At 41.8% G+C, this 25020-nt stretch overlaps 1 protein-coding gene across 3 annotated transcripts in view; it reads right to left on the reverse strand.

Annotated features, from left to right (window-relative positions):
• Positions 1–1163: 1163 nt before the first annotated feature.
• LOC126482291 (protein FAM50 homolog) overlaps positions 1164–25020 on the reverse strand; it is a 94155-nt gene continuing 70298 nt past the window's right edge. For 2 of the 3 annotated variants that reach the window (XM_050106291.1, XM_050106290.1), the window contains exon 7: positions 1164–1646. In XM_050106291.1, coding sequence (XP_049962248.1) covers positions 1422–1646 — 225 coding nt within the window. In that variant the 3' untranslated portion in view covers positions 1164–1421. Of the gene's footprint in view, positions 1647–14739; positions 14917–25020 lie in introns of all 3 variants that reach the window. The other variant, XR_007587622.1, reaches the window with a different exon arrangement.

Below are 25020 nucleotides of genomic sequence, written 5' to 3' on the forward strand. Positions count from 1 at the left end.
ATAACAGGCATCTTATCTGCATGGCTGTAACGGATCATGCAGCCACATCTTGATCCTTGAGTCAACAGATGGGTACGTTTGCAACACAACAACCATCTGCACGAACAGTTCGACGACGTTTGCAGCAGCATGGACTATCAGCTCGGAGACCATGGCTGCGGTTACCTTTGACGCTGCATCACAGACAAGAGTGCCTGCAAAGGTGTACTCAACGACGAACCTGGGTGCACGAATGGCAAAACATCATTTTTTCGGATGAATCCAGGTTCTGTTTACAGCATCATGACGGTCACATCCGTGTTTGGCGACATCGCGGTGAACGCACATTGGAAGCGTGTATTCGTCATTGCCATACTGGCATATCACCCGGCGTGATGTTATGAGGTGCCATTGGTTACTCGTCTTGGCCACCTCTTGTTCGCATTGACGGCACTTTGAACAGTGGACGTTACATTCCTCAGTTGTGTTACTACCCGTGCCTCCAACCTTCATTCGATCCCTGCGAAACCCTACATTTCAGCAGGATAATACATGACCGCATGTTGCAGGTCCTGTATGGGCCTTTCTGGATACAGAAAATGTTCGACTGCTGCCCTGGTCAGCACATTCTCCAGATCTCTCACCAATTGAAAACGTCTGGTCAATGGGGGCCGAGCAACTGACTTGTTACAATACGCCAGTCACTACTCTTGATGAACTGTGGTATCGTGTTGAAGCTGCATGGAAAGCTGTACCTGTAAACACCATCCAAGGTCTGTTTGACTCAATGCCCCCAGGAGTATCAAAGCTGTTATTACGGCCAGAGGTTGTTGTTCTGGGTACTGATTTCTCAGGATCTATGCACCCAAATTGCGTGAAAATGTAATCACATGTCAGTTCTAGTATAATATATTTGTCCAATGAATACCTGTTTATCATCTGCATTTCTTCTTGGTGTAGCAATTTTAATGGCCAGTAGTGTAGTATTATTATAAATGTACGCATATGTGACACATCTAAAGTGTGGACGACAAGAAGTTAAAATTTTAGGAAAGAGGAGGATGGAGAGAGACTGTAACAAACTGTGACTCCTCCAGAAATATCCCGTATCCTTGTGTGGGACACCTGATGGTAAGTGCAGAATATGCTATCATCCCTGGCAGTTAAAGATGAGAGTTTAGCACTATTCAGCATTATTTTAATTAACACATCATGTAATCTTTGACAGTGAGCCAATAAGAGAGAGAACAGTACATGATATACTGCAATTGTTAGTTACACTAAATGTATTGTACACAGTTTTTATCTTACACATATTTTACATAAATAAAGCAATGATCTCTTGAAAAATTTACCATACAGAAAGTCTGACCAATCACTTCTTAAATGTACAATACATTTAACTTTTGATTGTCTTGTCTATGTTTTAAAAACAGTGCTTTTCATTTCTTTGTATTTCTATCCGAGACTGTGTATTTGTCGTAACTTTTTGTTGGATCATATGGTTCCCAGCGGCTAGCTGGAAAAATGTGTTTGTTTCTTTCGTACCAGCTCCTTAACAAAACCTTGCCTGCATGTGATTCTTCCTTCTCGACACTTGCATCATTCACTAGTCTGATATCATCGTGCACATCAAATGTAAACAAAGGGCCACTTTTACCACGTGCCTGGAAAACAAAAGAAACTCATAAAATAAGTAAAATTGATGAAAACAATATACTTTCCTTACTTCAAAGTATTCCAAAATTACAACTGTGCCTTTAAAGGTTTTGGCATAACAATCACAATTAACGCACAGTAAAAACTTAAATTACAATTTCAAAAGTAATATTAGATCAAACACAGACCTCGATTTCATTTCCTGAAACTGCATATATTTGCTTGTTGCTTCACAAACTATGAGAACAAGTCTTAAGCTCACTGTACATTTTTCGTGAAGTACAGTTTGTGAGGAAATCACAAAACCTGATTATGAAAGAAAAATTTGCCATCTAACTGAATCTGAGAGTAATCAAGAATCAGTGACATCCTTTGGACCGAGTGCTAAATTTAGTTTGTACAACAGATTTAGTAACGTATTAACTGATCGATCCTAGCAAAGAATCTAGCGACAAATATTATCATTTAAAGGAACTGATTAATATAATGAACTCAGTATTTAAATAACACTATGGTTTATTATCAAAAACATTACAGAGATGTTCCCCACTATACATCCAGCTAACTAATGCTCTGAGTAGGCAAAAGTTACTGAAAGTGCCAGAGTTGCATAAAATGTGAGACCTAATTCTGTGAGACAGGCACAGTAGCATGACTATGACAATCTTGGTGACTTGTCTGCAACTAACACACAAAGATCCTACAGAACTGAGGAAGTGCCGACACAACAGCCATTGGCAGCTGTCTCGCAAGTGAACCACAACACACTCAGTTGCCCTGATATGCCGGAGCTGTAAGCGATGTTTACCATAATCTTCTCTGAACTTTAAACAAAGTAGAGAAAAGTAACCTTGGACTTAAAACTGTACCTGCAATTTAGCATCCACGGCTCTCAATTGACTCCTCTCTTCTGCGGCCCAGTGACGAGTCTCCTCATCCACATCTTTCCAATTGACTAACTTTTTCATGTCTCTAAAAATGAAGCTTGCTGCTGTCTTCCCACCAACACTATGCATCCACCAAACTTGTAAATAGTTGACAGTGCTGCCCAATGGTCTAATTGTCTCACATGCAAGATTTTACGCCCAAAAATGCCAAAACACCCATAGGCCAAAGAATCAAATTCATTCCTCCTATTTTCTAAAAAGTTTGCTGCCATGTGTTATAGCCACATGATGTCTCAACTAACATATCAGCTGGCCTCACACTGCAGGTCCTGTGAAAATACTAAAAGCTTGCTACTTGGCTGGTAGCCAACTCTGCTACAGTGTCCGCCTGTAAAGTAGGTCTGAGTTGTTTTTTTTTTTTTTTAAGGAATGCTAGGAGATGTTTATCTCCTCAAGTATGTCACTTCACAAACTCCCAGCATCTGTTGCCCATTGGCAGAAATCTGATTTTTGGAACGAAGGCATTTTTATCTCAGCCCCCCAATGACCATCAAAATGAACAATGGCTTGTCCACTAGTGCTCTATCTGCCCAAGCGACCTTCATCCCCCTGGGCAGTCCACCTGCCATTCCTTTCGTTTCTGCCAAAGGCCAGAGCCCCTTTGGCGGTGACGGCTTGTTTCACCAGGCCTAGCAACATGGCACCATTCTCATGTTCACAGCCCTCCCTGCTTCTACTGTAAGTCCAGAAAGCAACTGAAAGTACACAGCACCACATAAAAAAATTAAGAAGAGGAAGTGAACACATCATATCTTGTCACTGTGATAATACATATCACGTCGAACTAATTCAACTCCCCTCTATTTGCATAAATAAAGATGCCCAAAAAATGAAGAGAGGCTCACTGAATGGCTTGCTGAATTTCAAAATGAAGTTATGTTTGCAGATGGATTTGTTTAGATCCACTTTAGAATGACCGGACTCTCATTTGAGTGAAGAACTCGGTCAAAAATGTTACAAAATAAATTCCTGAGCAAACTAACAAAATGCCTCTGAATAAGTGCTTTAATAAAATTACCCTTTGATGGCATGTGGCATGTGCTAGTATTCTGCCCTAGGACAACAATGGCTACATGGGATCCTGTTCACAATTATTTTCCAAATGTATCACCAAAGTCGTATAGCAGCAAAAATCAAAAATGTATTGGATGTGTAATGCAAGCAATGTCATCTTCCTTGAGTGTGCTGCAAGATTCTTTTAACAAACTATAGGAATAATAATAAAATAAAAATATATACCAGGTAGTGACATGTTATTTTGCACTAACAACAGATAGTGAAATTTAGCAAATGTAACTAGAGAACAACAACTGATTGCAAGCATAATGGATGACGACGACGACGACGATGATGATGATGATGATGATGATGATGATGATGATAATGATAATAATAATAATAATCCATCTTCATCATCATTTATTACATTATATCTACAGTAGAAAAACAAAAGAAATAAGCTCACTATGAAAGGAAAAAAACTGTGTTCAACAAAAAATATGAATTAACACATTACAAAAGCACACTAATGATGATGATAATAATAATAATTATTATTATGATAATAATAATAATAATAATTATTATTATTATTATAACCTATGTCAAACACAACCATTAACTGTGGTATGAAAGATTTTAAAAATTAAAATTACGCACTTCATTCCCCATTTCCATAGAAAGAATCTGGATATAACAAATGCCATAGCAGAATCAACAAAACAACACACTGCATGCGTAATTCAGACCTACACTTTGTAAACTGAGCTACAAGAAATTAAAACTAACTTCTTGTCACAGCCCTTATGGGGTACCGACCACTCATCATGTCATCCTCTGCCAAAGGCATTATTTTTCCCACCTTGGAGCAGATAATGCTCACACAAGTACTCCTGAATTGAAATCACAAGGCTGATTGCAGGCCTCTCTGGTCCTCTCACCAAGGAACACTTAGCTACAGAGGAGGACCAGTACTCCTAATTGTGAAGCATCTACTTGGGTAATGTAGATTCAGTGGAATAATATTAACATTTTCCTCTTGGTACATGGAAATGTATTCCAGTATGGTTGCTTAAGGATTCCCCAATACAGTCAGACAGTGTGTCATGCGGTGTCCCTGAAACTACAATATTTTGACAGACAAACTATCTGACAATGCTGATGGAAGGAGGCAGCAGCAAAGTGTCAATTGTTGTGGCACACTTCCAAGTATGAAGACACCAAACAACGGTCATTAGCAGTAGTGATATTTGAGTAACACATCAGATGCAACTTTAGCAAGATGCAACCTTGGCAAACACTGAAACAGTCGTCATTTAGCAAGACAGTAACAAGCACGTGAATGAGCCCTTCTACTGGCTAAAAATATGATGGAAAGTAAAACTGAATTATCACATAAAAATGATGAGCAACAGGAGAAATTTTGTTCACAGCAGATGTTATATTTTACCAGTTTTGCAAGGAATCATTAAATTTTATCACTTAAATTATGCATATCTTTGTGCAATATTCACAACTGATAATGACACATCAATTTAAAATCAGATTATAGCTGATATAATTCACAAGAGGAAACATAAATTCAGATTATTAAGGTACTAGAAATAATTTTCAGAAATGAATGTTTGATGTTTGTCTGTCCAAAATTTCAATGATCATAATATGTTTATGCAAAATGGAAACTTCAATACTCTGCCATCTAGCAGGAAAAAAGATTGAGAATTTGTCCAATACAGATCCCTATAAAGCCAATGAACTTTGGGGGTGACTATGGATTTGCAAGGAGAGGCTATTATGAGCTGAAAAACCAAAGGAGGAACTCATGACCTGCATGAATTCTTTTTTTATTAGTGCAATTGATCTGGCTGCCAGGTAGCTAAATATATATAGATAAATTTTAAACTGTGTAACTCTAAAATTTTTGTAGTTTATATTGATGATAAATAATTTAAGAAGAAACAGGAACAACTCACAGAATAGTTGAGGTACTGTCAACAGCTACATAAACATGACTCTTGATTACTATTTCTGTATTTCCAAAGTTGGGAATTATTTTTATGCCAAAAACAGCTGAATCTAACAAGACTCTTGTTTATGTTCCTGTCATCAATTCATCACAACTAAGTTGTTAACCTTAGTCCTTAAATTATTTGTATTCCACCTAGGACTTTTCACTAACATATTCACATTCTTGATAAATGTTATACTGCGGAATGTGTCAGTTCAGCAAATGATTGCAGAGGCAATTAGGACATTTTGTATTTATAAGGCTACATGTTGACTATTTACAGTTGGCAACTGTCTACTTATTTCCATCTAAGAATTCCTCTTACACAGGGAGTTATAAAGAGAAATAACTTTCACCTGCATTCAAAGACATTTAAACAACGGAAACTTCAAGGTAGGAATATCGACAATGTAGGAAAAGGCAGATTGCTACTTACTGTAAAGAAGAAACGTCAAATTGCAGACAGGCACAATTAAGAGACACTCACATAAAGCTTTTGGCTACAGCCTTCATCAGTAAAACACACACACACAAACACACACAGCAAGTACACCTCATGCACACACAACCACCAACTCCGGCATCTCGGTCTGGAATGCAACATCACGTGGGATGCAAGCAGCAATGTGGAGGGGGCAGGGAAGGGGAAAGGATGGTAGTGTATGGGTGGGAAAGGGGAAGGGAAAGGGGAATGGTAAGGAGAATGGTAAGGGAAAGGTGAAGGATAGTCTGTAGAGGTGGGGGGAGAGACGGATGCTGTCTGGTGAAGTGTGCAGAGATTAGACTGCCAACAGGTGCTGCATCATGAGGTTGTGGGGCAAGGAGGTGAGGGAAAAAAATGGAGCAAAAGAGGAGAGGAGCGGGGAAAGACAGGTGGGTGCATCGGCAGGGGGCAGCAAATAAATACGGTGGGAGATGAGTATGGGGAGGAGATGATAGGACAGAGGGGGTGGAAACTGTTGGGTGGAGGATGTGGAGACGTTATGTTGAGGCAGGGATGATTACGGGAGCGGAGAATGTGTTGTAAGGATAACTCCCATCTGCACAATTCACAAAAAATGGTGGTGGAGGGAAAGATCCAGATGGCTCAGGCAGTGAAGCAGCCACTGAAATCAAGTGTGTTATGTTCAGCTCCATGTTGTGCCAGAGTTTGGCAGTGGCTGTTCGTCTTGGTGGACAGCTGGTTGGTAATCATACAGACATAAAAAGCTGTAGCTGGTAAATGACATGGCTGCTTTCCCAGGTGGCCCAGCCCCTGATGGGGTAGGATAAACCTGTGATGGGACTGGAATATGAAGAGCTTCCTCTTCCTCAGCCATACACTACTATCCCTTCCCCTTTCCTGCCCCCTACAGATTGCTGCTTGCATCCCATCTGATGCTGCATTCCAGCCTGATATGCTAGAGTTAGCAGTTGTGTGTGTGACGTGTTCTTGCTTGTGTGTGTGTCTTTTACTGACAGAGGCTGTGGCTGAAAGCTTTATGTGAGTGTCTTTTAGTTGTGCTTGCCTGAAGTTGATGTGTCCTCTTTATGATAAGCAGCAGTCTGTCTTTTCCTACATTGTTCAAAGACATTTCTTTTCCTATCCTACTCTGTGTAGGTAGAACACAATATAAGATCACTCATTCTGGCAGTAATGCAGAGACTTGTGGAACAACAATTGGCTGCCAAGGCCAATGACGGCAAAGTTCATGAAGTGAATGGCTATCTCAAAACAAGTCCGGAAAATGCTGAAGTCGTGTTAAGCATATACAACAGTCCAAGGAGCAATGAAAACCAAAAATGTAGTACAGGCGAGGTCAAAACTCTAATGTTCAATGACATAAAGCTAAAGGCTTCGAAGACCAGTGAAAGACAGACTGATGTGTGTCAGACTGTAGTATTTTCCGGCAGTCTCGCATCAGCATGTGACTCCATGTGACATGCTTAATGTGGTGGCACCTCAAGCAGGAGTAAGCTGCAGCTGGAGTATGTAGCCTGAGTATCTCTTACCTGTTCTCCATATCAATACTAAAGCTGGCTGGGGAAGCCAAATCACTGCTGGGTACTTTACCTCTCATCATTAATTGGTACACAGAGTCAGAAATGGCCCAGCCCACATTGACTACATTGAGGAAATGGAGAGAGAGAGAGAGAGAGAGAGAGAGAGAGAGAGAGAGAGAGAGAGAGAGAGAGATATGCTGGAAGCCCCATAAAAGACTTCTGTAGAAGGTTATTGACAAGATTACCATGTTGGATGCTGGTTCAGGCAGTGGGATCATCAACTGACCAATGGGTTCTGGGGCTCAGCTTGGCCTTGCCAGCAAGGGAGTGGGTGGAGGTCATGTAGGAGCTGGAAATGTTCGGCCTCCTTGGGCATCTTAGTCTGAAAGATCACCACCTCTATCAATTGTGTGGTGACAAGAGCACTGGTGTTGGTGGGAGCCAAAAGTGGACTAGAGGGTGGAAGTGGTTCCACCTCCACTAGCTCCCATCAATGGTCACTGTCGACTCACTATTAATGCCGAAGACGACAGGTGAGCTTGCAGTAGTAGCAGGCAGGCTGTTGGGCAGATGTGTCTGGGGCATCATTATGTAGATCTTGCTCAGTCGGTAGCTGGGAAGTGGATGGGCAAACTGACTTGTAGCGGCCAGAGTTGATTTCATTGCATCAACTAGATGTTCCTGGGTGACTGCAACCTCAAACATTTACCATCCCTTGCTGCCAACGACACTTTGGGTCTACAAAGAGGAACAGACAAAAGTATGAGCCCAGATGTAGGAGCCCACCTGGTAATATGGCTGTGTGCGCAGGAAGATGGAGCCGGATGCAGCACGACAAAGAGGGTTGCAGGATCTGCTCCTGGGTAAAATTTTGGCTGGGCTATGTCCATATATGGGGATGGGCTGGTGGGTGGCAAGGAAGCTGGTGAGTGTGTGTCCTCAGAGTTGGCTGTCGTCATTATTTTGCGCATCTGCATTTTGAAGGTCCTGACTGTCCACTCAGCTCCTGAATTAGATGCAGGATGGAAAGGTACATTGGTCAGGTGCACACTACTACTGTGTTGACAAAAATCCGGAAATGCAGATGCTGTGAACTGAGAAACTTTGTTGGAAATCAGGGTGGAAATCTGATGAATAGGACTGGGTGGTAGCTCCTGTGATGATGGTAGCCACTCATGCCACATAGGGACAGTTAGAGAGGGCCTGACGACTAGCAGTCACATTGTTGCCCAAAATGGTCCACACAAGGCAACATGCACTATTTGTCAGGTGTGGTCACCCTGTGGGGGAGGGGGGGGGGGGGCTGATGGAGTGTGGGCACAGGTCAAGCAATTCTGGATGGTGTGTTCTATAGCTGGGTTCAATACCAGGCCAGTACAGATGACACTGCATTACTGCCTGAACTCTGCACAATCCCCAATGTGCAGTGCGGTGGAGCGTTTGGGAGCGGGGCATTGGAGCTACCATCCGGCATTCAGAATCATCCGTAGCGAACAATACAACACTGGTGACATTAAGCCCGTACCGTAATGAAAAACACCCTGCCAGATCGGAGTGCCCTTAGGCAGTTGCCCTGGCCAATCGCAACATACAGCAGACAACACCCTGCAGAGTAGTGGATTACAGCCTGTTTCTGCTGCTACTTTGAGTGCCATGATGGGGAATTCATCAAGGATGTTTAGCTGGCTGGAGTCTAAGGCAAAGCACAGTGTTTCATGTCTGACAAACTCTGCATCTGATCCACACTGCAGAAAAGGCTTCTGTGTTTGAGCGCTGCATGATAGGGCAATAATGGATCTTGTAGTTACACGGGAACAATGCCCACTGTTGCAGCCACTGCACTGTACTATCAGGAAGTTTTAAATGGGGGCCAAAAGTGAAATAAGGTTTTTGTGGTCAGTGATCAGGTGGTACTCAATACCAGAGAGATAGACATGAAACTTCCTGCCGTATGTGATAGCTATCTTTCTCAATTTGTGAATAAGTCCTCTGTGCAGAAACATAATGAGCTGTTCTGTGTCACTGGTGGATTTGTCGGACAGCCTGGCACCAATGCCACAATCTGACACATCAGTGACAAGCTTCAAACATTTGCTGGGATGGGCCACTGCTAAACAAGGGGCCGACCTAAGGCACTTTTTAAGATGCTCAAAACCTTTCTGGCATATTTCTGACCATAAAATTTAATAGCTTTTTTTAGCAAATGATCAGGCTAATGAGAAATCTGGGCTGCATCAGAGACAAATTTTGCCAAATAACTGTGTCCAGGAATGACTGGAGTTCTCCAAGGTTCTTAGGAGCTGATAAGTTAGTGATTGCATCCACAAGATCCTGTGTGGGTGTGGTTACTTGTTTACTTAAGACATATGCCAAATACATTACACTTGGCTCAGAGAAATTGCATTTGTCAAGGCGACAATTCAGACAATAGGCTTGGAGCTGCTGAAACAGCATCTGCAGGTTCCACAGGTGTTTCTCCTGCATGGCCCCAGTAATGAGCAAATCATCTAAATAATTAACACAGTTGAGCATAGTGATGAGTTGCTCAAGGATCTGAAACAACATGGAAGTGCTTGTGACCCCAAATGCCAACATGTTATAAGGATACATGCCAAATGGCATATTAATCACAAAAAACTGCTTCACCTATTCATCTACAGACAACTGAAAGTAGGCGTCAGTGAGATCTTTGAAAAATTATGGCCCTCAGCTAATATGGTCAAAAATACCTCTGGCCTATGAATGGGATACAGATCAACATTTATTTGAATGTTACTGGTGGTCTTCAAATTACAACAAATACGATGTGATCCATTTGGTTTCTTAACTATGACCATGGTCATAGCCAACTGGCTAGACAGTACTGGGGATATAACTCCCATACTCAGCAACCTATCTAGTTCAGGGTTTACTTGCTTGCACATGGTGAAAGACACTGGATGAACTCTATGAAACTCAGGCACTGTAGAGCACTTTAAAGATCTGTGGGCCTGGAACCCTGTTTCACAACTTAAAGCACATTCAAAAAATTGTTTATATTGCGCACATAATGTATCAAGTTCTCTGAACGGTAACATGGCAGAAACTAGATTCTCCTGGACCTGAATTTGAAAATCAAAAAGCGCAAAAGTGTCTAAGTCAAAAATGTCAGATGTCATCCAAGAGTTGACTACTAGCAGGGCTAATTGCCAAGCTACTTTTTTATACTTAGTTTGGACTGCAATCTGACCCCACAATGGGATTGACTGGCCACCGTATATCAGCACTTTGCGCTGAGGGGACGTCAGCTATGGGGAACCATTGAGCCAAAAAGTTTCCTCATTGATCAACCTGTGCTCAACTGAAAAGCTGCCGTTGCTCTATTAATGTTCAGTTGCAACATGAACTCTGCATCCCACTTGCTGCTACTATGCTCATCACATGTTGACACCTGAGGTGGTTGTTGCACACTCGCCAGGGCAGACACTTGCTAGATGCCCCAGTTTCCAGCATACAAAACAGGTGATGCAGAAATGGCAGTAAATTCGTGGGCTGCAATTTAGATGCTACTTGATGCCATGAACTTTTGAGGGACCCTTTGACAATGATGGAGAGAAAACTGGTGTATGAGCTGATACTCACTTTGCCTTTGGGACATGCTGATGGCAGACAAAGTGCTGATGTTTTTGTGCATCTACTGAAGATGAGGGTAATGGATCGCTGATTACTGCACTAACCACTGAATCTTGTGTCACTTGCCTACTGGACGAGTGAGTGCTTGGTAACTCGATGACGAAGTTGATTGGAAGTCATCAGTTGATCATAAAGCACAACAGTGACTAATACTTCTAAACAATGTTGACACTTGAAGAATTGTGAAACATAGCTTGCACTGATGCAGTTACTTCCTGAGCTTTGGCAAGTTTTAGCACATCACTCAGGACGGGATCAGATAACCCACAAAGTCTTCACACTAACTTCTCTAACAGAAGCAAGGTGTATACCAACATCATGGATGAATGAGCTGGCATACAATGTGATGTACGGTTTACAGGAAAAATCACACTTGCTTGCTACGACTTGCAAGTGAGCAGCCTATGCTGCGTATGTATGCTTACATTGCTTAAAACACTGGTTAAATTTGAGCCTAGTTGTGCTTATGGGTTTGGTGACTGTAACAGTGAAACATTAGAAATGGTCAAACTACTGGGGTTCGAGAGTGGCTGTAGTTTTTGCACCACCTTCTACAGTTTATTATTACAAGACAGAGTGCAGACCGATGTCCTGGCTCAGTTACTTGACTTATCTGGCAGTGAAGAACAAAACAATGTGAATAGAGCTCCCAACTCTTGTTTCTCTTGTTGGCGACATTGCTGCTGGAGTCCGTTGGTGGTTTCGCAGCAGTTGTAAAAGCAATTTCTGCTGTTGCTGGTGGTAGTCCCACTGCTGTTCGTGCTGCTGCTCTGAAGCTCCCAGTTGTTGTTGCAGTTGTAGCTGCAACTACTATTGCCACAACTTAAAAAACTCAGGATCCATGACTCAGAGGGATAGTTGCAAAGTGAGAAAGTATTTGTTGCCACTTTTGTATCCTACTCTGCATAGATGGAAAACGTTACGTTCAGTTGCACTAGAGGTAATGCAAGGATCGGTGGAACAACAGGTGGTTCCAGAGGTTGAAGACTGCGGAGTTCCTGATGCAAATGGCTAACCAAAAACAAATCCAGACCATATGGAACTGTCCAGAGAGCAATCCAGATCACAAACATAGTACAGGCAAAGTCCAAACTATACTGTTCAACAGAGCATAACTAAAGGCTTCAATCACTAGCGAGAGACTGACTGACACGTGACATACTTGCTTGGCAGTACCTTGCATAGGAGCAAGCTGTGGCTGGAGTATATAGCCTGAGAATCTCTTAACTGTTGCCCACAATGATTCTCGTGCTGGGTGGGGAATCTGAATCACTGTTGGACACTAAAACTCTGCTGTCAATCACACATTTTATTTCCCAAGGCAGATTGTCAGAGTTTTATAATTACGGATTTCAGTCCTTTCTGTGAAACAGTTACATTCCCTAGCAGGAACTGCAGACGATTTTTACTTCTTGTACTATATCTGTGGGTATCTCTTTATTGCTCTCAAACTACCTTGAATTGTTGACAACAAATTTCACCAGTGAATAAATGTTGTGTGAGGCTGTGGTTAATATTTCCATTTTCTTACACACTTATCTGCAATACTGTAATATATCCTTTAACCAAGGGGTGTGACTGACGATACTGAGACACACACTTTGCAATAACAACATAATTAAATTGCAAACAGCATCTGACAACCAAAGTCCACACAACATGAAAACGAAAATGTCAGTCCTTGGCAGTGTTTAACAGGTGCACACTAGGATGAAGTCCATAAATGTCAATTTGGTGAGGAGCAGCGATGATAAATAATGACAGCAAGGTGCCATAATGACATGGTCCCACAAGGCGATGAGCTTGTGGCCAGTCACATGCAGATACTGCGAAGCAGTGCGCTCAGGAGTGTCTGAAGGAAGTGCAGTCTCATATTGGGCTCACAGTGAGAGCAAGACAATACTATCACGGGCAGTGGCAGCAGCAGGCACTGAGTCCGTATCAGAGACTTGTAGTGGCTGTTGGTGAGTGGAGCCTGGAGTACAATTGACACTTGAAGGGTGGAATGCCAATCTAAAATGGCGTCCGTGGAAGAGTACATGCCTGGTTCATACGTGCAGGTGACTGTGCAGAGACAATTAGGTGCCTGCGACTGCAGCACTGTGTATTGTGACCTCTGTGCCACATATAGGCGCAGGTGGCACTCCCAGCGGCTGAGCGGCTGCAAGAGGATTGGCAGTAAACATATCAGTGATTCTTCTATTGATAAACATCATCAAACATGAGGGTGGGGCCGTACCTGAGCCACAAAATACCCCTGTAAGTATGATGCCTGATGGCTGAATATGTTGGGGTGGCTGAATATGCTGGGGCACAGCCCTGCATACACCACAAATACATGTTTGTGAACACCACACATGATTTCAATTACTTACTTCTGGGCAATGAATATTTTTTGCCCAAGTGAAGAGTGAGTTAGTTCCATGTTTAGTATATCATATTCACAATAATCATTATGATGTAGAACATGTCAATTGAACGAAAAATCAAAGAGAGAATTACAATACTTATACATAAACCACACACACACACACACACACACACACACACACACACACACACACACGTACTTGTGTGCGCACATTTTTTCAAGAATACCTCTATAGTATAGGTGTGCTTAAGGACAAACAACTTTAACCTTCGTTTGAAAATAGTTTGCCACCTGCCAAACATTTTTTTTCAAATAGCACATTATCGAAGTTTTATAGCTGAATACTGTACTCCTTTCTGCATCAAAGTATTAGTATTGTAGTTAACCAGGGGCGTAGAAATGACAGAGAGGCTCTGTCCCCGCCACAGCCGCAGTGGTCCACAACCCCACAGCAACTACTACAGTCCACTTCACCCCTTCGCCGCCCCACACTGAACCACTCTTTCAGGGTTATTAAGCAGTTTGGCCCCCGTTGGATCCCCCCAGGGAATGTCTCACACCAGACGAGTGTAACCCCTATGTTTGCGTGGTAGAGTAATGGTGGTGTACACGTGCGTGGAGAACTTGTTTGCACAGCAGTCGTGGACATCGTGTAACTGAGGCGAAATAAGGAAAACCAGCCCGCATTCACAGAGGCAGATGGAAAACCACCTAAAAACCATCCACAGAATGGCTGGGACACCGCACCTCGACACAAGTCCGCCGGGTGGAATGGAAGACATACACTCATGCTTTGTGTAACATACACATTTGAAAAATATGGCAGGTTTTTGTCTATGAAATCCCACAATATGTATATTAAACAAACAAAATCACTCCTTATTGTCAGAATTACTGTTATTTGTATTTTATGGAAAAATTTTGTGGTAAAATGCCTGAACATTCAACACAGATAGTAAGGATTTTTACCCCAGTAGTCTTCAAATATTTGCACTCCTTTTTTCTTCTTCTCTATTACAGTATACACACGTTTGCATGGCAGCCCGAACATATTTTTAATAAGATCTGCTGCAAATCTGCACATGGCTACTGTCGGCGGCTAAGCAATATGTGACACAAACCTGCCTCCTACTTAATGCTGGATCATAGTACTTTTCCATCAGGCCCTCTCTGAATATTAATGAGACCCGTGAGAGATGATCCTTGTGTATCAGATGTCTGTTTCCAAAATTCTTTATGAATTTTCTTATACCCTCTTAAGTGAATTCACATCACTTATAATGGCACTTAGATGTTACCTAGGAAAGAATTATGTGCATAAGCGAGTTTGGTTAAACACACACGAAACAGTAAAGTATTAGTAGAGTCACTAATATCAACTTACCATTGTAAACAGATGAGGTTTTGGCGGCATACTGATTTATAAACACAGACCTGTATCACAACAAACACTATTGCTCATTACCAACATGTCTACACACACTCTGTTGTCAAGGCACTGTAAAAGGAAATACTACCTTGCTCATGCCAATAGCTCTGCACTTACAACTTACATTATCTAGCGACTATGTTTTCAGTTAAGTTTGATTATATCTAGACATAATACCGTACCTTCTCTGTGGCATTAGCATCGTCAAATACTACCTTCAACATCAAAATTAGAATTTTTGGCAGTTACAACCTTTCCCATGGCAATGTCTCAGTTATGCATTTAGTTGCAGTGACAGATATTTCTGTCAACATGCATCTTGGCAGAAACATGTTACATTTGCTATAATTTTCTAGGATGCTACAGAAGTAATAAACAACAGGGAGTTTTGAAGAAGGATACATTTCACAAGACAAAATCTTCAAAGTTTCCATCCTTATCCACAGATATCACTCAAGAAGGGGCATGTTTTGATTATTGTTCACAGTATATAGATTTCTCTCTGTTTAATCTCACTTCAGAGGAAACAAATCAGACATATACCCTGCTGTATGGTAAGTCCCTTTAAACAAGTCCAGAAGAGGTAATGAGTATTTTACTGAAACTACTTGCAATATCTATAATAAGTATGTATTGGCAAAAACAATGGGAAGTATGTGTTATAGCTGAGGCTAGGGATAAATATTTTCAGTTAAGAATATCTCTAAAAGTTGTACTTGACAACTAAATACCTCAAAACGAGAGACAAAATGACTAACTGTGGGAAGTGTGTCCACTCCTGAAAAAAGTCAAGGACACTGTTTTCTACAACCTAGGTCTCTCCACATTTCTGTTGATGAAATGATGGTATCATTTCAAGGCCACAGTGATTTCAAACTGTATGTCAGAGGGAAACAAAATCCAGTTGGAATTAAAGTGTTCGTCTTGGTCAGTCCTAATGGAACAGGGTGTGGTTTTGTTTGATACAAAGGCAAAACATAATTTCTCCAGGAGTTGCTTGTGCGCGGCATCAGCAATGCTTCTGCCTTGCTGCTCACAAGATCATTACAGCCTGGCTACATAATTTACAACAGATTTTTTTACGACTGTAAAACTAGCTGATTTGTTATTTGAGAAAGACTTTGGATCTTCAGGGACCATTATGCAAGGCCGGCTCAAGTCAGATAGAGGTCTACAGAAAGGACAAGGGTCCAGAGAAACGCTGGTAAGAAAAGATCAAAAGTTGCCAATTAAAAAATGGATGGACAAGGTATTGAATCCAGTGACACATGCTGAAGATGGGTCAAGAAAGAAAGAAAATATTTGCATATTCAGAATCCCACTGTAATTAAAAATTATAATCTCAACAAGGGTGGTGTGGATAAGACAGATAGAGTTAATTTCCACTGCCCAGTGTGTGCAATGATTATGAAACGGACAATAGGAGCTATATGCCATATTGCAGATGTTGCAAAGAGAATCAGAAAAATGAAGATTCTGCAACTGAGAGCCTTTAAGACGATACCTGGATGACAGAAATAACAAACTAGGTGATGAAGGGCAACCCGAGATTCAAAGTAAAAATGCAAGATTAGATTAGATTCAGTTTTCGTTCCACAGACCCAAGAATGAAATAGCTCTTGTGGGTGTGGAACTTGTCACAAAGTATAACATAAAAAACATAGAACATCTGCATATAATACTCACTTCCCTTATCATTTGTCAGGAGGTTGTCAATATGTGAACACAGTACAATAAATCGGAACTGCTAATTTTTACAGAATTAATACACTGTCAGAACGAAACATAGTTATGCGCCTTTAATAAATTTATCATACAGAAGATACCCAGTCTTGACTGTTGTGGCCAGTACTGTCAAAACTAAATCTAACAGACAGTTTTACTTAAGCTGATCTAACAGTCTCTGTTAAGATGTTCATCTATAGAGTAGAAGGAGTTTCCAATCACAAAGTCTTTCAAACTCTGTTTAAACTGCACTTTATCTGAAACCAAGTTTTTAATGGTTGCTGGCAATTTATTGAAAGTGTGTGTTCCTGAATACTGGATACGTTTTTGGACCAAGATAAGTGATTTTAGGCAAGCCAAGAAGAACATGAGCCTGGTCATCTAAAAGAAGTAAACCAGGATTGGTGCCATCTTCAGAAACCCAAAAGCAAACAGAGCACGTACCTAAGACAACTGCAACAAAAACTTTTCAAAAACGTCGTAGAGAGAATTTTAAAAAGCTTTTTAGGGCTAGATGTTTAACTTGTGAAGCATTTTTATGCTTAAATGCACAGCAGAACTGCTTTGCTGCCCTTCATAATAATTAATATGTGCATGTATGCGCACTTGTTGAGTTTTTGCTTTGAACTTTGTAATTTTTCAACCACTATAAAGTATTAAAGAAACTACTATATTCCTTCTAGATGATGGCAGAATTATTTCCTACTGTTATAAATTGGGCAATGGAAAAACCAGGATGGAATGTAACAATATATGAAAAGGATAGTTGCTACTCGCCATATAGAGGAGATGCTGAGTTGCAGGAAGGCACAACAAAGACTGTTGGAAAGTTAGCTATAGGCCAACAAGGCCTTTATCAAAGGTAGACAACAACATGCACATGCAATTAACACAAACATGATGGCAGTCTCTGACAGTTAGAGCCAGACTGCGAGCAGCAGGGCATTTGGGAGAGGCAACTGGGTGGGAGTAAGGAGGAGGCTACGATGGGAAGGGGGAGGGATAGCAGGGTAAGGGTCAGGAACTGTAAAGTGCTGCTGAGAGCGTGCAGGGACGAGGTGGAGAATGAGGGATCTAGGTGCAGTCGGGAGGTTAGTTGGAGGGCAGGGAGAGGGGTGGGGTTGCGGAAAAGGACAGAAATAAAAAGACTGTGGGTGCATTGGTGGAACAGAGGGCTGTGTAATGCTGGAATGGCAACAGGGTCCGGGTGGGTAAGGACACTGACTAATGAAGGTTGAAGCCAGGAGGGTTACAGGAACGTAGGATATACTGCAGGGAGAGTTCCCACCTGTGCAATTCAGAAAAGCTGATGTTGGAGGGGAGGATCCAGATGACACAGGCTGTGAGGCAGTCATTGAAATGAAGGACATCGTGTTGGGCAGTGTACTCAGTAACAGGGTGGTCCAGCTGTTTCTTGGCCACAGTTTGTCAGTGGCCATTCATGGGAACAGACACCTTTATGATTGCCATGTCCATGTGGAACGTAACACAGTGGTTGCAGCTTAGCTTGTAGATCATATGACTGGTTTCACAAGTAGCTCTATCTTTGTTGGGATAGGTGATGTCTGTGACAGGACTGGAGTAGGTGGTGGTGGTGGTGGGAGAATGTATGGGACAGGTCTTGCATCTAGGTCTATTACATGGATATGAGCCATGAGAAAAGGGGCTGGGAGGCAAGGGTTGTGTATGGATGGACAAGGATATTGTGTAAGTTCGGTGGGTGGTGGAATACCATTGTGGGAGGGGTGGGAAGGATAGTGGGCAGCACATTTCTCATTTCAGGGTACGGTGAGAGGTAGTCGAAATCCTGTTGGAGAATGTAATTCAGTTGCTCCAGTCCTGGGTCATACTGAGTCACGAGGGGAACGCTCCTCTACGTCAAAAAGATGGGTCCTTGAATGCAAAGATAAGGCATGGGAGATCTGTTTTTGGTTGGAAGGGTAACTACTACCTGTAAAGGCCTCAAGTGAGACCCATGGTATACTTGAAGAGGGATCTCTCTTCACTACAGATTCAATGGCCATGGATGGCTAGGCTATATGGAAGGCACTTTTTGGTATAGAATGGATGGTAGCTGTCAAAAGTGGAGGTATTGCTGGTGGTTGGTAGGTTTGATATAGACAGAGGTACTGATATAGCCATCTTTGAGGTGGAGGTCAACATCAAGGAAGGTGGCTTGATGGGTTGAGTAGGAACAGGTGAAGGTGTTGAGGTTCTGGAGGAATGTGCATAGAGTGTCCTCACGCTCAATCCAGATCACCAAGATGTCATCAATAAATCTTAACCAGGTGAGAGATTTGGGATTCTTGGTATTTAGGAAGGATTTCTCTGGGTGGCCAATGAATAGGTTGGCATAGGATGGTGCCATGTGGGTGCCCATAGCCATACCCCAGATTTGTTTATAGATAAAGCCCTCAAAGGAGAAGAAATTGTGGGCGAGGATATAATTGGTACGGCAACTAGGAAGGAGGTGGTTGGTTCGGAATCTATTGGGCATTGGGAAAGGCAGTGTTCAATATCGGTAAGGCCATGGGCGTTGGGGATGTTAGTGTTAAGGGAGGTGCACCTGACTGCACCTAGCTGCTCCACTCTCCACCTTGTCCCTGCACACTCCCAGCAGCACTTTACCGTCCCTGACCCCTACCCTGCTATCCCGCCCCCTCCCCACCACAGCCTCCTCCTTACCCTCGCCCAGTTGCCTCTCCCATAATGCCCTGCTGCTTGTGGTCTGGCTCTAGCTGCCAGAGTCTGTTGTCATGTGTGTGGTAATTGTGTTTGCGTGAGTTTGTGCGTGTGTGTATGTTGTCTACATTTGACAAAGGCCTCGTTGGCCGAGAGCTAACTTCCTGACAGACTTTTTGTTGTGCCTTCCTGCGATTCAGCGTCTCCGCTATATGGTGAGTAGCAACTATCCTTTTCATATATTGTTATAAATGGGAAACATCCTTAACAACATCCATTAATCTACTCATTAAAATTAATGAATAGCTTAGAATTTACTGGAACCTGAAGTATAGTATACTATACTTGCAATGAATTTGTTCCTATATGGTTCATGTATGTTCTTTTTAAAATATTCAAAAAATATATCAGCACTCAGGAGGATATGGCAATACAAGAAACAAAGAAAACTTTAATCTTCCGAACTGCCACATCAGTGGATCAATTCATACATGACGATCTGGCAATTTGAGTTGGGAATTGCAAATGTGGGTCATGAGATGCGTAAGTCACAATTAGTTTATCTATGTGTTGGTTATTTTAAATTGTTAACCAACTGCATCCCATGGACTTTAACACAGAGGGTTCCATTTAGTTCAGGGTGTTTACTTCTGGTGCTAAAGGGTCATTATTGCCGATTTGAAATAGCATGAGTCTATGTTAACCACTTGTAGCTTTGCTCAGCTATCATATGAGCTGTGTCTGCTTATGTTGAATTGAGACACTGAATTAGTACGTTTGGATCATTTGTAAATTTTACAGTTTCTGAACCAATCTTTTAAGTTATTGGAAGGTAATTATGTAGGTTAAGAATAAGGATGGACTCTGTACCAATCCCTGAGGGACCCCATATTTTATATTCCCCCTTGTGAGGACAGTTTCATGCCTGTGACACAGTCTGTCAACGAGGCATCTCTGCTTTTTGGTATGATGATTCTATGTAACAAAGAGAGATGCCATTAATGACATATCACACACAGTAGAATTTTGTGATATACCTGTTTAAAGGCTTTAGCAACATCACAAAATACAGGATTATTGGCCACTTTTTTTTTGTTCTATCACGACTTCATTTGTGGGCCGTTCTTTGTGGAGAACCTTCCATGAAAGCCAAACAGACAGGCAGTTAACAAGATATTCACAGGAAAATGAGTTAGTATAGACAACAAAATTCAAAATACCAGGTAAAGTGAAGTAGGTCTGTGGTCAGAGGAGTTTTATAGATGGGTGTATTACTACAGCATGTTTAAGCCTGTCAGGAAATACGCCTTGAGACCCTTATTACAAAGGTAGCTAAAAGATAGTCAACATAGTACAAAATTTCCATTTTCTTGATCAAAACACTATGACAGCTAGCACAACCACTTTCTTACAGCACAGATGAATTTTTTAATCTTATTACATGTTGCATTTTTCAAACTGTCTGTTAGTGACACATGCATTGCCTGCACAACTACATACACTACTGGCCATTAAAATTGCTACACCAAGAAGAAATGCAGATGATAAACGGGTATTCATTGGACCAATATATTACACTAGACCTGACATGTTATTACATTTTCACGCAATTTGGGTGCATAAATCCTCAGAAACCAGTACCCAGAACAACCACCTTTGACTGTAATAACGGCCTTGATACGCCTGGACATTGAGTCAAACAGAGCTTGGAAGGCGTGTACAGGAACAGCTGCCCATGCACCTCCAACGCGATACCACAGTTCATCAAGAGTAGTGACTAGCGTATTGTGACGAGCCAGTTGCTCGGCCACCATTGACCAACCAGACGTCTTCAATTGGTGAGAGATCTGGAGAATGTGCTGACCAGGGCAGCAGTCGAACATTTTCTGTATCCAGAAAGGCCCGTACAGGACCTGCAACATGCGGTCGTGCATTATCCTGCTGAAATGTAGGGTTTCGCAGGGATCAAATGAATGGTAGAGCCACAGGTCGTAACGCATCTGAAATGTAACGTCCACTGTTCAAAGTGCCGTCAATTCAAACAAGAGGTGACCGAGCCGTGTAACCAATGCCACCCCATACCATCACGCCGGATGATACGCCAGTATGGCGATGACGAATTCACACTTCCAATGTGCGGTCACTGCGATGTCGCCAAACACGGATGCGACCATCATGATGCTGGAAACAGAACCTGGATTCATCCGAAAAAATGACATTTTTCCACTCGTGCAGCCAGGTTCGTCATTGAGTACACGATCGCAGGCGCTCCTGTCTGTGATGCAGCGTCAAGGGTAACCGCATCCATGGTCTCCGAGCTGATAGTCCATGCTGCTGCAAACATCGTCGAACTGTTCATGCAGATGGTTGTTGTCTTTGAAACGTCCCCATCTGTTGACTCAGGGATCAAGACATGGCTGCACGATCCGTTACAGCCATGAGGATAAGATGCGTGTCATCTCGACTGCTAGTGATACAAGGCCGTTGGGATCCAGCACAGCGTTCCGTATTACCCTCCTGAACCCACCGATTCCATATTCTGCCAACAGTCATTGGATCTCGACCAACGCGAGCAGCAATTTCGCGATACGATAAACCGCAATCGCGATAGGCTACAATCCGACCTTTATCAAAGTCGGAAATGTGATGGTAAGCATTTCTCCACCTTACACGAGGCAACACAACATCGATTTACCAGGCAACGCCAGTCAACTGCTGTTTGTGTATGAGAAATCGGTCAGAAACTTTCCTCATGTCAGCACGTTATAGGTGTCGCCACCGGCGCCAACCTTGTGTGAATGCTCTGGAAAGCTAATAATTTGCAAAGCATCTTATTCCTGTCGGTTAAATTTCGCGTCTGTAGCACGTCATCCTCGTGGTGTAACAATTTTAATGGCCAGTAGTGTATAACCCACCTTTATTTGGTTGTTTGTTGCTACACACAACGTTCTTTGCCAGAATGAGAATGTAATAATTGAATTTGGCCATCCCTGTCAATTAGATTTGGCTACGAAGACAAAAATATAAATTGCAAATGGTGATTCAGTCAGTCTCTGTTCAGAGAGAATTTACAGGATGAACAAGGGGTGGAAATTTACGAAGGATACCCAGCAGATGTGGAGTTTAATGATTTCATAAAAATATTCAAACAATACTACAAATCTAGTTTTCCACTAGAAAGGGTCAGGGATGACAACAGTGGAAGGCAATAGAAATGATAGGCAAAATATGGAATTGAGCTGTCTAGTGGCAACAAAAAGTTTTATTTAATACAGAGGATAGCTCTAACTAAGACTTGAATCTGCACTATGAGCAGCGTTGCAAAATTGTCCATCATATCATTAAAAAAGTAAAACCACACATTATGCACAAAAAAATCAAAATCCCAAGAAAAAACCAATTGCTCACTTAATTGAGTTAATTCTTCCTAACATGGACCAAAAATGAGCTATCAAAAGGAGACTTATTTACATAGCTATTGCATTCTCCATCAGGCAGTTTTGCCAAATCAGCTATCAGAGACATCATAAAAATCTTTAGATTTATCAAAAGCAGTAACTCTTCTGCCCATGATCTTATTTCACCAAAACTACTGAAATCCTGTGCTGACTTGATAGAACCACTCTTCAGCATGGAACAGTATGGATACTTCACAGGGCAAACATGTGGACATGTTACATAATTTCATATATATTAAGTCTCCCTTGATCCAGAGTTCTGGCTAACTTTTCAGAACTCTACCCATTTTCCTAAACCTCTCCAGTCCTTTTACTTCACCCCTCTTCCTCCCCCTTCAACGCTTCTGTCAGAAAAACAAGCCACTGGCTCCAAAAGCCATCAACACACAAAGGAATTAATGACACTATCTGCCAGTGGGCATTGACTTAAATCAATGAAGAAAGCTGGAAGTTTGTGGAGGACAGGGATTCAAATTCAGGTATTCCACTTACTAGGCAGGTGCGCTGACTACTGTGCCTTCTGGACACAGTGGTCATCACAACTGCATGGACTACCCCAGCATGCCTCCCATCAGATTCAAATTCTCTACTTGTCCACACACTGCTAATGTAGGATCCCTTGCCCATTATCCTCATTACTCGCTCTATTTCACTGATTCCCATAAGAGTTTGAGTGCAGTGTGTGTCTGACTGATAATACTTGCCAGATCTTTGTTACAAGTTGTTCCATTTCACTGTATTGTAATCACTTAATTTAAATTCGACCTTTACTCTTTGATGAACAATGAGAGATGAGCTGTTTTGGGAAATATGATTTTGTAACTACTGTGTGTGGAAACATTATGTTAGCCTTCGAACACTGATTGTTAGCAAGTGTACTGTTTCACAGACAAATTACCTTGATGGGTGGTAGAACACACACATCTATATGTTTTAAAACATTATTAATCAGTTTTAGCCTTAAATGCTGGAGTATCTTCTTTATCATGTTTTGACCTGCCAATGAGAATGCTTTGCATCTTTTCATTCAATACCATCCTATGGCATAATGTTCTGGAGTAACACAATATCAAAAAAGTATTCACTCTACAGAAATATGTAGCAAGAACATTGTGTAATTTAATATCTGAACATCTTGCAAAAGCCCTTACATGCACCCAGGGATTCTTATACTTACCAGCTTCTCTCCCTAACACTATTTGTGTTTAATAACAGAAGTTAATTAACAATGAACTGTCCCATTACAATCACAATACTTGAAATAAAAATAATTTCCATATAAAACAGCCCCCCCCCCCCCCCTTTGTCGGGTTCAGAATGGAATGTTATTTTCTAAAGCAAAAAAATAAAAAGTGTCTTATTAGCCACTTTTATAATTTATCAGAATATCAGAGCTCAGGACGGTCTTGTTTGTGGTATTAACCCTTTCCTCTCCAATGGCGTGTGGCACTCGACATTGTAAATTTTGTTTTCCACTATGATGTCAAGCCTCATTCAACACAATTTTTTGTAGCTCTCGTATGCTCCATTCTTTAATCTAACCATGCTGCATAGTACTGCCATCTGGGGAAGCCCGCATTAACTCAGTGTTGGACTGTAGCAGTTGTATTGAGAGAGAGGATGTAATTATTATGTCAATTTGGTAGGTGGGAAATGGCTAGTTCTTCACGCATGTCATTTCTGAGGAAGAGATTGTGGAGCTTTTAGAGGAATGTGTAAGTGGAAATGGCATTGACACTGATTCTGCTGATGACTGACTTATTTCTAAACTAACAAAGAGATAGAGGGGCTGGCCAGTACTTACCTCAGCTCAGTACAGCCGATAGATACACATAAAACAGAACTGAAAATTTACATTCCTAGCTTTCGGAACTTTGTTCCTTCATCAGGGAGGAGAGAGGGGAAAAAAAAAGGGAAGAAGGGAAAGTGGATTCAGTTACTCACAACCCAGGTTATGAAGCAACAGGGAAAGGTAAACAGGGAGGGTGGCAAGGATGGAGGCATGGTTGTCAGAGGGAAGCCAAAGATATTCTACTGTAAGTACTGTGCCAGCTTCAACCAAAGAGGATGCATACAGAAGTAAAGAGGTATATAGTATAAAGATAAAC

This window comes from Schistocerca serialis, chromosome 5 (assembly GCF_023864345.2).
Source record: "Schistocerca serialis cubense isolate TAMUIC-IGC-003099 chromosome 5, iqSchSeri2.2, whole genome shotgun sequence".
NCBI lineage: Eukaryota > Metazoa > Arthropoda > Insecta > Orthoptera > Acrididae > Schistocerca > Schistocerca serialis.